Source organism: Myotis yumanensis, unplaced genomic scaffold (assembly GCF_028538775.1).
Source record: "Myotis yumanensis isolate MYYU_CA2020_CCGP unplaced genomic scaffold, mMyoYum1.0.hap1 SCAF_8, whole genome shotgun sequence".
Taxonomy (NCBI): domain Eukaryota; kingdom Metazoa; phylum Chordata; class Mammalia; order Chiroptera; family Vespertilionidae; genus Myotis; species Myotis yumanensis.
Genome location: NW_027223759.1, coordinates 20,308,364 through 20,323,019, shown reverse-complemented (window position 1 = coordinate 20,323,019; position 14,656 = coordinate 20,308,364). Strand labels below are relative to the sequence as shown.

Sequence of the window (14,656 nt, the reverse complement as noted above, 5' to 3'; positions counted from 1 at the left end):
GAGGACCAAAACTGAGACGCATTGCTGCCTGTTGAGATCACACTCATTAATGTGACATGACAATGTGGGCACAAAATAGGGCTTTATACCATTGATGTTGGTTGTCCAGACTTTAAGGACAATTTTATAGGACTGTGGACTTTGAACTAATTTCAAAAGATAGTAAAAATGTGAAAAGTTAGGAAAGTCTTCCTTGTAAATGTAGGACAAAATGGGGAGGAATAGGATAGGATTTTTAATTTATTCAACAAATATTCCACAAATCCTTATTACGCTCTAACTCTGTGGAAGGACTGTTCAATGCCTGGGAATATACAGCAGTGAACACAATTTTCAAATTCCTGCTTTCATGAAACTTGTTCATAGGAAGAACAACAAGGCTGGAGTGGGCAGAAAAGTTCCCCCCAGTACAAAGAGGCAAGGCAGCAGCCTGTTTCATACAGCTCTCCTCTCTTTGGGTGAAAAAAAAAGATTTTAACAGAGGGTCTCTAGAGAGGCCTGCCTGGAAACAGAAAAATAGTGTCATTTGAAAGAAACTGGGTTTCAAAACATGATTTGTCATCTTTTCTATAGACCTCAAAAATACAGGGAGTGGAGTTTGAACTACATTCTCTGTTTTATTCAACCAATTTTTGCTAAGAGCCTCTTGCCGTCCAGGTGCTTGGTTCTTGAGTAAGGATAATGGAAGGGGAGAGAAAAAAAAGAATAGCTAAGTAATCTTGATTTTTTTTTCAAAAGGACTCAATATAAGACATAAAAAAGGAGGAAGAAAAGATTAGATAATGAGTCCATTATCAGGGAAGTTGGGAATGATGACTATCTTCAGCTTAGGCTTCTACTCTGAGCTCTAGACCTACATATCCAACAATCACTCAATAGCTTTATTTGGAAATCTCAAAGGCACTTCAACGCCAAAATGTCTTAAAACTAAAATGCCTGATAACCCAGGTCCCTGTGCCTGGCCTTTATTTCAGTGAGTGGCACCAGCATCCAGAAAGCTGTATTAGACAGAAACAAAAGCCACACCTTCGACTCCTGCTTCTCTTGCCAATCAAATCGAATCCATCACCAAGTCACTGTCTCCTGTCTATATCTCTTCATCCTATCTACTTGGTCAGGCCTAAGCCATTATCAAGTATTTCTCTCTCCTGAACCTCTACTATTGGCAATAGCTTCTCCCTTTACTCACTTCGCTTCCCCATTAATTCATCCCCCACCCAACAGCCTCTAGTCTCATCATATTATCCTCTTAAATATTTTTCCATAGCCTCGTAATATACTTGAGACTAGGCTGTTCTTTGCCTCTCTTTCCAACCTCATTCTGCACCCTGTTGGGAAGTAATTATGCATTGATTTGTATAGATGTCAGATTAATGGCTTTCTTCCCCACTAGGTTGAAAGCTCCATGAGCACAGTCTATTTATGTTTTTATCCACTACTATTTTCTTATCACCATTGGGTAAGCCAATGGTTCTCAGCCAGGAGTGATTTTACTCCTCCCCCCCAAGGGAACATTTGGAAGCATTTTTGGTTGTCACAGTGTGGGGACTTTATTGGCATCTGATGGGTTAGAGTCCAGGGATGTTTCCAAACATCCTACAATGCACAGAACAGTTCCACAAAATTACTCAGCTCATACTGCTGAGGCTGAGAAATCTTGATTTACATGAAAAAGAAGGAATGTTTATGTTTTGACCATATTAAATTAGATTTCCTAGAGTCAAGTCCATAGAGAAACACATTTATTATCTCCCAATGCTATAGAGGGACTTAAACAGGCATGCATACACACTCAACCACCATTAAATTTTCTACAGGCAGGAGATACCTATATTAGTGGCTCTTGCACTTCCCAGAAGCCCAGCTTAGGACTGGAATTTAGTTGTTCAATAACACCTGTCTAGAAGGCTTCATTAACATAAAAAGGACCTCAAAATTTGAGCTGCATTAAGAGGGGCCACTTTATTTCTCATATATGATGACCTAAGTGTAACAAAGGCTAGTGACAGCACAATGGAGCCCCGCCCACCTACTAAGCCACACCCCTTTACAATCACAATGGCTAAGGCCTTAAATACCCAGACTCGCCGCCTCCTGGCTCTGCAAAGCTCCTCATTTTTGCAGAAATTACAATGTCGACCAGCCGCAAATTAAAGAGTCATGGCATGAGAAGGAGCAAGAACAGATCTCCTCACAAGGGAGTGAAGAGAGGTGGCGGCAAAAGAAAATACCGGAAGGGCAGCATGAAGAATAGGAAACGAGGCGATGATGGTGAGTGAGGGATGAGTACAACAGTGGAACATAGGGGAACTTGTTGCCCCAAGGCCCTCCCTCTTGAAGTTAGCTCTCCTAGGACCCTGAAATATCAGCCTAAGAATTTCATTTCCTTTTAAATTCATTTTGGGGCAGGAACAGTATGAATGGGTATGTTCTAACTGGTGTCCCTGTTGCAAACGTGTCCTTCCCCAACAGCCAATCGCAATTACCGCTCCCACGTGTGACCCCACTAGTGGGCTCTGCCCTGGTGGACTTCAAACAACACCAGGCAGCAACAAGAGGACAACAGAAGGGGGACTGCCAAAAAGACCTGAAGTTTAGATCAAAGCCACAGAACCTAGCCTATGGGTAAAATACCAATCGTGATTGAAATGAGGAATGTATAATGTTGGCTGTTTCTCCCCAACATCTCAATAAAATGTTGAAAACTGAAAAGTATGTTTATTTTGATCTTTAGTTGAAAAAGGTATTTTTATCTTTGGTTGGAAAAGGGTTTCTGAGCTAGGCAGACTTGGAATAATTGGCTGGTATGAAACCATTAAACATAACTTGGGAAATATCAAAGCAATTTGTCCTGTCTTCCTCCCCATGTGCCCCAACTTGGGTCTTGGTCTCAATATGCTGTCTCTCTCCCCAAATACCTTTATTAGAGCTCCAATAATGAGTCAAGGAGAGACATCAAACCACATGTTCGGCTAAAGGCATGTGTCAGAGGTAGAGGTAGAAAACGCAAGATAGCAATTTGGGCTTGAAATGGACAAAGCTAAAGTTGGGGATATTGCCTGGGAGGTTCAAGCCAGATTGGTGTGATGGTCATGGAAGTAGCAATTACCTCCATTCTAGATGGACCTATATTGATCATTGGCAGGGAAAAAAAACTGTCACTTTACCTTGATCTTGGGTTCTGATATGGTCTAGCCAGGAATCTTGACACCTCCTCTCATCATTCACCCACTCACAGGGGGTAATATATTTCTTAATGAGTGCTTCCTGTTGCCTAAGAGTCACTACCAGGGTGGCACAAGCTGGAATTGAGACACTCATTTAAACCAAGCCACCCACTTGGTTGCTTGCAAGGTAAGGATATAAGCAGGAAGGAATGAGGATGTGAAGTTTCCAACAGTGGGGATTGTGACATGGAACCAAGTGACCAAGTTGTATTTTTAATGAAGCATTGGTGAGGCATGCCGGTACTGAATATTGGGAGATTAATGTCCCTGTGGGTCAGATTCTAGTAGTACAGCAAAGGATCAGTGATTTTTCAGTAGCAAATGCACAGGCTCTGTCAGGTTCAGGTTCAAATTTCCCCTTAGCATTAGGTACACAGCCACTGAACTGAATTTATACTTCCCTCCTAAGGAATAGAGAAAATACTCCATAATCCTCAGCCTCCGTATTATGCCTGGTTTACCTCCTACTAATGTTTGTTCATAGCATGACTGCACAAAGCTTTTTATAAACAGTCCGATCTAGACTCCCTAATCAGAAATGGCCATCTTGCATCCTCTTGTGCCCTCTGGGAGTTTTTCTGTTTTAAGAAAGACTAAGGTCCTTGCAACACACAAAATCAGTTAATGTCAGGCCTTTGCTGCTCCAGCTATAAATTCTTTTAAACTTATCCAGGAAGCAAAAACTAAGATAGAGTTGGGATGCAAGATGTTTATTAGAGACCAATACTCAGGGGGAAGGAGGATTGTGTGGAGGAAGGAGTTGAACAGTTCTGCATGGGACCAAAATAGCCCAGCCAGGAAGCTTTGATAAGGGATGACCTTAGTCAAGGCTTTGCTCTGCTGAGGAGACCCTGGACTGCACACCCCACAATCTGAGCAGCACATCTCTGTATACTTTTCTTGATTTCCTGGGTTCCTTCCCACCTTTTCCATTTTTGCTCCTGCCACTCCCTTCAAATGCTTTCATGCACAGCTCCCCCTTCACACTGTGCTCACTGCTTCGCCTTGTCTCTGCCATCTTTAAGATTGACAGTATACACAAAGACAACCTCTCCCATAGGACAAAGGCAAGAGTCAGAAACTACGAGAGCAACAGTTCTGAGTGTGAAATTTACTTCCCTCAAGAAACCATTCTGCTCAGGAAGTTGGTCAGGATCCCCCAAGAAAGTGGATCCTCCAGAGAGCTCAAATGAAGATTGACTAAAGGGACTATTCATAGAAATGAGATATATAGAAAGAAACAATGGTGGGTCTGAGGGTCAAATCAACTACATGGAGCCCCAGGAGAGCCAAAACTGTGTGTTTGGCAGATGGGCCTCTTGGTAAAGACTGTACTGGGGAAGATCATAGCTACTGCTGGAGTCTCCGAAACAGAACCGAAACACCCTGGCATTCTCCAATGCCCTCCAATCTCCTCCTTGTGCTTGCACAGGTCACACTGAACTGGAAGCCAGCAGGAGGGGGTCCCATGACACCAAATATAAGGGCTAGCCTCCTGAGGCATCAAGGAGCACAGAGTGTTGGAGAATAGCTCTGAAAAACCAAAGATGCTAGCTAACACAACCTTGTAGGCAACATTTCTTTTTTCCTTTAGTATCCTCTTTGTCTTCTCCCATTTGTTGTCACAGAACAAAGTCCTTTCAGCAGTAGAGAGGCCCCAAATTGAGTTCTCAGGGCTCAAAAAGCATGTTTTCATGTCATTTGCTGGACAAGTATATCCCCAGACTGTTCTAATATAATATTATATTTCAACAATTCTCTAAACACTGAAACTAATTAGTGACTAGGATGGGCATGTGGTGAATGGCCCATCAGGACAGCCAGGCCCTTGCTTGGTGACTGCAGTCTTTGCCCTCATGGACAGGTTGGAGGAGGAATGGTGACCACCCAGAAAACTGTTTTGCAGTAAGAACATTTTCCAGGCCCATATGCTGGAAATTTTCCAATGCTGGTGTTGACTTAGTCCCTGCCCTCCAGGAACATTCATTCCGTGTCTCTGTTGACAGCTCCTGTAGGCCCAGCAACCACCAGGCAGGCACACTGGTAGATAGCACAGGGGTCCTTTCACAGTGGTGGAGCTCAAACACCCCGCCCTTGGTGTGCTTTTCCTCCATCACCACAACCAAGAGGACTATGTTCCTCCTTCCAGTTTGCTCTGGAACGCTATGTCCTGAAGTCATCACTTACTCGAACTTTTTGGAAAGTCAAAAAAATAAAAAATAAAAGTTTTAAGGATCTTGGCCACCGGCCCTTGTGGGTCACCTTGACCTTCTTGTGAGCCGACTTGGATACAAGGCTTCTGCTCCACTAGCCTCAGGGTCTGACGGAATGGTCCCAGAGCATCGTGTGTGGGTGGAGAGAACCCAGAGGAGCTATGAGGAGAACAGAACTGTCTCCCATCTCTTGCCCTGGGCCTTACAAAATGACCCCGGGTAAGACTGGCCGTGTCTGTGCAGCCTCAGGCAAACAGGAAGTTCTGGAGAAACGTTCAGGGCTGTGCAGAGGAAGTGAAGGCAACTGGGATGGGACTCTGTGTGCCCTAAAAGTAGTTGGTGCATGTCAGACATGTACTAGGACTCGGGTGTCGGGTTCACCCAAAGGCTCTGTCCTTTGAGACCAGAGGATAGCAGCAGCCTGGCTCTGCAATCAGTACTCACTCACTCACTCACCAGGCCCATTCTTGAGAGAAAATCAAATGGGACAGGGTCTTAATTCCTCATCGCGAGGCATGGGGTCTTAGTTGCCAGGCTGGACAACCTCTCTGGGTTGATGAGTCAGGAAGCAGTTTGTTTCACTTTGAGAGGGCCTCACCTCACTTCTGAAGCCCCAAACCACCTTCCCTCTCCAGCCTTTCATCAGCCCAAACATGAGGCCTCTTCCTAATTGAGCCCAGTATCCCAGAAGTGGTACAGATGACAGTTCTCTCCACACAGCACAGTACTAGGGAAAGGTTCCAGAACTGAAACCCGGGGGTCTGCACTCCATAAGCGCCAGCTCCTCCTGCATTGTGACCTTGATCTTGTCATCAGTCCTGCTTTACTCCAAGCCTTTGCACACCTCCTGACCTGCAGCGGTGGCCATTTCATCTCCTACTATGACTCCAGCCCACGATCGCTGTAACCAAGCCTGACTCAGGCAGCAGGGAGGGTGGCTTCTCTGGGCACTGGTTCTACTAGTCATTTGATCTCTGGTGAATTTTCCCACCTCCATTAGCCTCATCTTCCTTATGTGTAAAAAGTCAGTCATAATAGCTACCTCACCAGGAGGCTTGTAAGAATATCAAATGGCTACTACACTTATCAGATGATCACTTCATAAGTTATATGAATGCTAATCACTAAGTTGTATACCTGACACTAATATAATATTATATATCAACTATAATTAAAAGTTTTAAAATATTTTTTAAAAAGAACATCAAATGTTGGTAAATTATAGGCCTTGAGTAAGTTGGCTGCCTTCTCTGTCCCTCTGGACTGGCCTTGTAGATATCATTGTGACTGTCTGGCCCTGATTCATGATTCTGTGCACTGCCTTACCTCAGGATGCCTTACAGCCTGAAGCTGTGGACAGACACCCTCCGTGCTGCCTACCTGCTCTGCAGAGAGGCCCCATTGTGATCTAGAGCCTCTTTGTTTCCCCTGACCCTTTTACCTAGGCCAGGTCCTAAAATCAGGAAGCACCTACGCGTCCCTGTGGTTTGTTTTGCTCTCTTATAAAATGGACCTGAGGATGGTATTATCTCTCCAACTAGACTTCACACCCATAGGAGCAAGAGACAAGCCATCCTTGAGTGAGGGGCAAGAGGATCATGTCAGGACACACAAACAGCCTTTGTTTCTTGGGAAACAAATCAATGAATCCACCTCTTAATATTCTGTAAAAAATAAAATCTGAGAATTGACGTCAGTGAAAAGGACCAAGGATGGATTAATAAACTCGCTGATGGATCATGTTTATTTTTTCCCATTAGCAGCAGGCATGTGTCTCTGTAATTAATTAGCTATGAAGCCTTCAGGTCTAATACACAGGTGGTTTCTAATGAAAAGACATAAAGAACCTGATCACAATTTACAGAGATCATCCTCTAGAGTTCCTCAAATGGAAGCTCTCAGAAAGGGAGAGCTTCTCAACAGGACTAGACAGTGGACCTTGATTTATTGACTTACTGTTTCCTTCAGAACAATATTGTGAGAGGTATACAAAAACAGTTCTGAAATTTTCACCTGGGATCAATCTGATAAAATGCAGATTCTGATTCAGATGGGTCCAGGTGGGCCTGAGATTCTGCATTTCTAAGGCTCCCCGGTGACGCTGGTGCTGCTGGTCCAGGAACCACACTATGAATGTTGGACTGGAAGCCCAGAGAACAGGCCCCAGCTGGGCTTTGCCCAAACTTCCATGGCAACTCATTTAGAGCCCTCTCTGGGACTCTAAAATCTCTTCTGATTCTTAAAAAAGAAGTCCTAATGGATGAGAGTAAAGAAATATAGCCCAGCAGCAGCCATCTCTCTGACTTCTCTCCTAGAAATAGAAGCCAGCAGAATAACAGGGTATGGATAAAGGGCTTTCTTTGCCACCTCTGAACCATGGACAGGCCACATTACTTCAGAACATGGGGACCGTCGTACTTGCCAGGGATAGCACAAGAAAGAAGTGAGAGCCCCGGCTGGGTGGCTCAGTTTGGTTGGAACATTGTTCTGTACACCAAGAGGTTGCAGGTTTGACTCCAGGTCAGGACACATACCTAGGTTGCAGGTCCAATGCCCAGTCAGGGCATGTGTGGGAGGCAACCAATTGTTTCTCTCTCACATCTATGTGTCTCTATCTATCTCTTCCTCTTTCTCTAAAGTCAATTTAAAAAAATAAAATAAAAAACACATATCCTTGGGTGAAAATTAAGAAGAGGAAGGAGGAGGAGAAACAGGAGGAGGAGGAGAAGAATTGGAGAAGGAGAGAAGGAGAAGGAGAAAAGAGAAGAGAGAGGAGATGAGAAAAAGCTGTGCAAACAGTGAGGCCTCTCCCAGCCTTGCCACCATGGGAGGCTAGAAAGGGAATCTGTCTTAACCACTTAATCCATCCCCTTTTTCTTTTCTATTTGCTGCCCTCACAGCCCACCTGCTACTGCTCAAAGTATGCATCCGTTTGTATTTTGTTGAGGGCACAGAGACAAACTCCAGCTAACTTAAAAGAGGGAGATGTGGGATCTATTGGAAGGTATGGAATTGCTTGGGAGACAAGGAAAAGCTAGACAGCTGGGCCATGTGATGGGAGTCAAGCAGGAAGCAGACAGGGTGCTCTCCTCACACTGAAATGTCTCCAATTGTTCTCCATTCTTACATCACTCCCCTAAAAATCCAGGGTCGCAGGAGAGAGAAAATAATGGTCAAGCTTGTGTTGTAGTGAGGTGGGGTTGGCCCTGAAGGGAAAATCGAGGGACTTCCATCACAGAAAGGAGGGTGTAAGCCAGGCAGCCAAGCACAATGTCCACTACAGAATGAAACTCGCTCCGTAGGGAAGAAAACAGCATCCTGAGCACAACACAGCCACATTCTTCCATCCCTGCATCTGTGAACACCCTCTAACATGCCGTTTTTCCTGTAAAACTGCCATCTTAGCACAAAGAATTTGCTGAGAACATATAACATACAATTTACTTTCACTGCCAGAACCAGAAGTTGGCTTTATTCTCGACTCACTTTATTTTCCCCATGGAGAACATTATCACACGGAAAAAGTTAACAGCAAATGGGAAAGCAAGGCGAGTCATAGCACTGCATGCAGGCTGCTGCTGGAGGCAGGGACAGGCCTATTAGCTAGGGGCACGTTTTCTACTCATGTTTCAGCAAAAGTAAACATGCCTGGGAGTCAGGGAGCTTCGGGAAGCGTCCAAAGGGTGACTGTGATCTCTAAAATCAAGAGTCCAGTGATGCAGATTTGCATTGAGTTGAGGAGGCCCAGGCCTCAGGGGGACTCCATCACCCCTGTCTGAGCCTTAAGAAAAAAGAAGCAAAACATGTTCTGGCTGACTTAGCTCCCATGGGTCTGAGTCTTCACCATCTAGTATGGGAGCCACTGGCCTAGTGTCGCTATTGAGCACTTGAAATGGGGCTGGATGTGCTCTCACTGTAACATACAGGGGTGGGAAAAAAGTAGTTCTACATCTGTTCATATGACAAAAGACATACAGATTATGATTATTTTACAATACTTAACTCAAAAGAAGGTCACAATGAAACTGTAGACCTACTTTTGCCCACTCTGTAATACTGGCTTTCCGAGATTTCATATGAGCAAAAGAGTGTTACATGTCTCATTAATAATTGTTTTGCATTGATTGTATATTGAAATAATATTTTAGACATATTTGATTAAATAAAATGAAATTAATTTTATATGTTTCTTTTTTCCTTTTGACATACGGCTACTAGAATACTGGGGATCACAAATGCAACTGGTGTTATATTTTATTGGACAGAGCCAGCCTAGGGTCCCCTGGATTTTCACAGCTCAGTATCCCCTCCTCCACCATACTGTCTGCCCTTTTCATTTACAGCAGAGCCAATGAGGGCCTGTTCTAAGTGAGCACTGCATAGAGATTAATAAAACCCCATTATCTACCTTCAATTTTCCCAACCCTCCCTCACACACAACTACACATACCCCCCTATGTCTTGATGAACTTAATCTTTTAGATCTAAAGTTTTAGGAAGTGGTTGCTGTGTTCTGTTGTGCTATTCTTGCTATTCCCATGGTCATCCTTATTGTCCCTGATGTGCCTATAGGATTGTCTTCCCAGATGTCAAGGGTCAAAACTGCCCACCACTGTATTGCTGTATAATTTCTACAACATTGGATTCCTAGTGAATGGTTTCAAAGTTGGCTGGTGTATAAACACAATATACAATTGTTTTTAATGCTTGTTCTTTTTGTCATATTAGGAAGTTCTATATGTCACACATACACACACGTGCACGCGCTCACACACACACACACACACACACACACACAGGATGGGGGATAACTTGACATCTAATTATCATAGTGATCTACTCACATCTACCTCTTAACTCACAGCCACACTCACAAAGACAAAAAGTAGAGAGAGAAAAATTCAAGATGGTGGCACTCAGCTTTAAATTCTATCTTGTTTTCCATACATTTACTTGAAATTAATAGAATTGTAGAAATTTTTACATCTAGGAATAATAACAGCAATGTACTTATGCTAGATACTCTCCTAAGAGCTTTATACATATTAACTTCTTTCATACTCATCATAACCCCATGAAGTACATAATATTATGACCTCTGTTTTAGAGATAAGAGACCAAGGAAAAGAAAGATCAAGTAATTTATCCAAGGTCAAATGGCTGGTGAGTGGTAGAGGTGGGATTTGAACAAGGCTATCTATAGTTCTGCATCTGTGTGCTTAACCATGACTCTGTGGCCTTTGTTTTACAGGTGGAGGAATAGAGGCCTTGAGATTGGAAAAGACGTGCTTAAGATGCCCAGTTAGTGACAGAGGCAGAACCAGACCTCTATTCTCTGCTGTCCCCCCTCCCATGTTGCCCCAGGCACACTACCCCTAAAACCAGACCATGTCCTTCTCCAAAGTGAAGGGGTATTTTGATAGAAGTAGAATGTTTGGGCGTGGGAGACAGACAGGAACAGGAACAGACAACATTTGTCATCTCTCTGGTAAAGGCAGGATCATGAGTCAAACCCTAAGCAACAAATTATAACAGAAAAAACAAAGGCTCTGGCATCAGCCAGTTCTAGAGTCAAATCTTGCCATAACCACTTAAAAGTTACATGACCTTGAACAAGTTACCCAACTTCTCTGAGCTTCTGTCACTTGCTGTGTAAAACTGAGTTAAAAACAACCCCTTCAAGGTCACCATGAGGATCTGTAAAGGGTCCGCAAAGGATCCATATGCAAAGCAATGCACGCCATACCTGGTGCATGGTGAGTACTCTATAAATATCAGTTCCTCTGTAGACCACCCCTGCCCTGACTTCAGGAGCCAAACTAGACCCCCTGGAATTTTGGCCAAAAAAAAAAAAAAGTCTAACTTTAGTAAAATAAGGGTGTAAGTCTGGAGGGGTGGCCCCAGGGGCTGAGGAGTGGAAACCGTCATGCTATATGTGACATAGCAAGTCAGTTGGGGGTTACCACCATGAGATGCACCCCATGGCCTCACTGTGCTGCTAGAAAGACAGAGAAGGATTGTGAGCTCTAGCTTGAGTCACAGAAGCCCTTTGTAGCTCCCAAGGGCTGGGTGCCCCCCTTCCCCAGCTACAAGAACAGTGGTGGGCGGGGTAATCTGGCAGCCTGGGTTTCATCTAAGAAAGGTTGGCCTGATGCCCAGCCTGGGGTGTTTCAAGGGCCAGGGAGGTGCCCTGTGAGGTGGGGACAGGTGTAGACAAAGAGCAAAGACTCAGAAAAAGAGAGATGTCTCTTTCATCTTTCAGCTTGTAGTTCAATGAATTAAAATTTATTTTAAAAACTATTTGGGCTTAAAGAGGTCCCACATTCCATGTATCAGTTTCCTCATATAAAAGAAAGACTCTCCAAAAGTCAGAGGGCCCTCAGAGGACCCGCCCAGGGTCTGCTTCCCCATTCCGCTGCCCATAGCACACACTGCGCTTCCTCACCCCTACTGAAGAGATGGAAAACCCAAGGATGAGATCCCAAGACTCCGGAGATGAGCACTTTCTCTTTTAGGTCTACTTATTTTCCATGGTTTCAATTGCAAGGAAATAGAGCCAGTGCCCAAAGGGAGGCTTCCCTCTGGAAAGAGACCTCTTTTGTTTCTCACTATCACCTCTCTAACATTCCTCCCATATTTTAAAACACGGTTCCAAGAACCTTTTCCTAATCAACCCAGCCAGAAAAGAATGGGCTTTATCACCTCTCAGTTTCCAACTCACTGTGTTTCCCTTCTGGAAGTCCGTACTGGCTACAGTAATATTAGAGCTATGGGGTTGCGTTCTCATGGCCCTCAAGGAGTATGACTTCCCTGAAGACAGACCACCATCATCCCTTTATCCAGGTTGCTCACTCCAGGGTTCTGGGTTGAGACAATATCCTCCCAGCTGAACCAGTGGGGTTTATCGACTGTTTACTCTGAACCAGAACTGTATTTATGCTTTCCCACATCTATCCAGAACAGCAGCCAGTGCCATAAACCTTATGAAGTGAGAGGCCACTATGCTACAGCTGTTCTTGATGTTGAAAGTGAGGTCCCTGCTATCATTTGTGCCCTCAGGTTCTATGCAAGGTTCAATAAGGGTGTGTTAAGTACCTAAAAGATGCAACCTATTGTCCTGGGCCCTTCAGAGTATACACCAGGAGTTCCCAATGTTGCTCACACCACCACAACTCAATTCTAAATACATTGATATGGCCAGAGAGAGCTCCATTAATTCAAACTGTACTCAAGGCCTGGACACTCTGTAGGGCAGGCAGCATGATGTTTCATACTTCACTATGTTTCCAGCCCCTCATACAGTGCTTGGCACATAATAGTTGCTCAACAAACATGTGATGAATGAATGGATGAATGCAATGCTGCTGGTAAGTGGCCACATATGTCTTTGATAAGAAGAAGGAAGACAATGAAGAACATTGCAGATAGAAGAGAATTCAGAGTTTTTCTAGACCAACCTTGGTTTAGGTTTTTAAAAAAAAATGAGGACCAAGATCACATGGTGGAGTGGAAAAGGGCAGTGAACCAGTGTTGGGAGAACTGAATACCCTGGTTCTGACAAAAACTCAGAAAAAAAGAGCTGTTAGTAGGAGGCGCTGTTAGGGCAGCTATCTTTGCCCCTCCCTCCCACCTCATCTAAGTCAGATCTTCTTTTATACTCTCAAACATTTGCATGTTCTTTAATATCACTTTTCACATCCTGGGTTTCATCCTTATTAATTCCCTGTCTGCCAACTTCATAAAGCTGAAGGTCGTGGTTGGGTTTGGTTTTCTTTCTCTCTGACCATAGTATCCCCTACCACCATCTGAATCATATAATAAATATTTATTAAATACATGAATTTATTGATGATACATTCTTCCTCAATTACATGCTAAATTTTTCATGGAGGCTAGAATGGCTCCTTGTAACTCTGTCAATTAGTATTTGAGAAAGCTGATCAGAACAGCAGAGGGTTGAGTTCTGATCTAGAGAGCTGGGGGGACCCAGCACATGTAGGGCTGTTTGAGCAAAATAGAATCTAACTTAGAAAAGGATGGGGCGGGGGGAGGGGTGTCTTTCGAATCACAGCCTAACACTAATCTGAGCTGAGAGCAAACTTGAGGGAGTGCTCCATAGCCCAGGTCAGAGGAAGACAGAAATGCAGAGTTTCTGCTGGTGGGACTGAGGCTGTGGCTGAGTGGTAGCTGGAAGAAAGTTGGGACCTCCCTTTGGGAAGGTTTAAACCTAGAATATGACTGGGAAGAAGCTGCTATCCTCCAGATTCAGGACTAAAAGGTGGCAGGGTTAGCCAGAGAGTGAAACATAAACTTGATATTTTTAATTCTGATCTGTGTAAAGTTGTGCCAAGATATGTGCCTGTAAATTATACACCTATATGTAGACTGTATACTGAGATTTTGAGCTTAATCGGAAAACTGATAGAAGTATCATGAGGCTAATCCATTATCAAGGGAAGACTTGATATTTAGAACATGAGTGAGGAGCCAGGTCCTGGTTCTAAGGTCTAGTCTGAGAAAGAAAATTATAAACAATGCACCCAACAAGCCATGTAGAAAATCACAAAGAGCGAGGAAACCACAGGGATATATCTGTGTTGTTCAAGCAGAAACTCGGGCCCTAAGATTTTTAAAACCTTGAAGGGTAGAAGTTAAAAAAAATGTAAGCTGATTTATTAAAAATTCAAATGGGCAAATTCTTGGACTCAGAAATTTTACCTCTAGACATTTTAGAGATATCTTTACATCTCCACACAAGAAGTGTTCAAAATTGTCATTGCCACATTTAAAGTGAACAAGACTCTCACACAGAGTGACTTAGCAATAAAAGTGGGCCTGCTCTAAAGCCTAATGCAGGTGTCCTTTCTTGTAGCACATCCTAGGGAACTATATAATAACGTAAAATGCATCTATGCCACTATGTATTCTGTAGCTGTTAGAAATATACACATACATATATGTGTACTGATATAAACTGAGCTCTCCAAAACATATTATTATGTGGGGAAGAAATTAGCAAGATAATACATACAGTATGACATCCTTTAAATTTAACAGGGTAGAACTTTTTATATGTAAACATAACAGGTGTGTGTATATAAACACATATACAGGGTGGAGCCAAAGTAGGTTTTCAATTGTGAGTATGTGAAATACAGAGTTTACTCTTGTATTAATATTTATATATTATTTTCCATACAAATAACTGAAACCTAC

At 43.4% G+C, this 14,656-nt stretch overlaps 1 protein-coding gene across 1 annotated transcript; it reads left to right on the top strand.

Moving 5' to 3' along the window:
- Positions 1-2,132: 2,132 nt before the first annotated feature.
- On the top strand, positions 2,133-2,579 carry TNP1 (transition protein 1). Its single transcript, XM_070423309.1, has 2 exons — positions 2,133-2,271; positions 2,473-2,579. The coding sequence occupies exons 1-2, from the start codon at positions 2,133-2,135 to the stop codon at positions 2,499-2,501; spliced, it is 168 nt and encodes a 55-aa protein (XP_070279410.1). The 3' UTR covers positions 2,502-2,579.
- Positions 2,580-14,656: the final 12,077 nt, after the last annotated feature.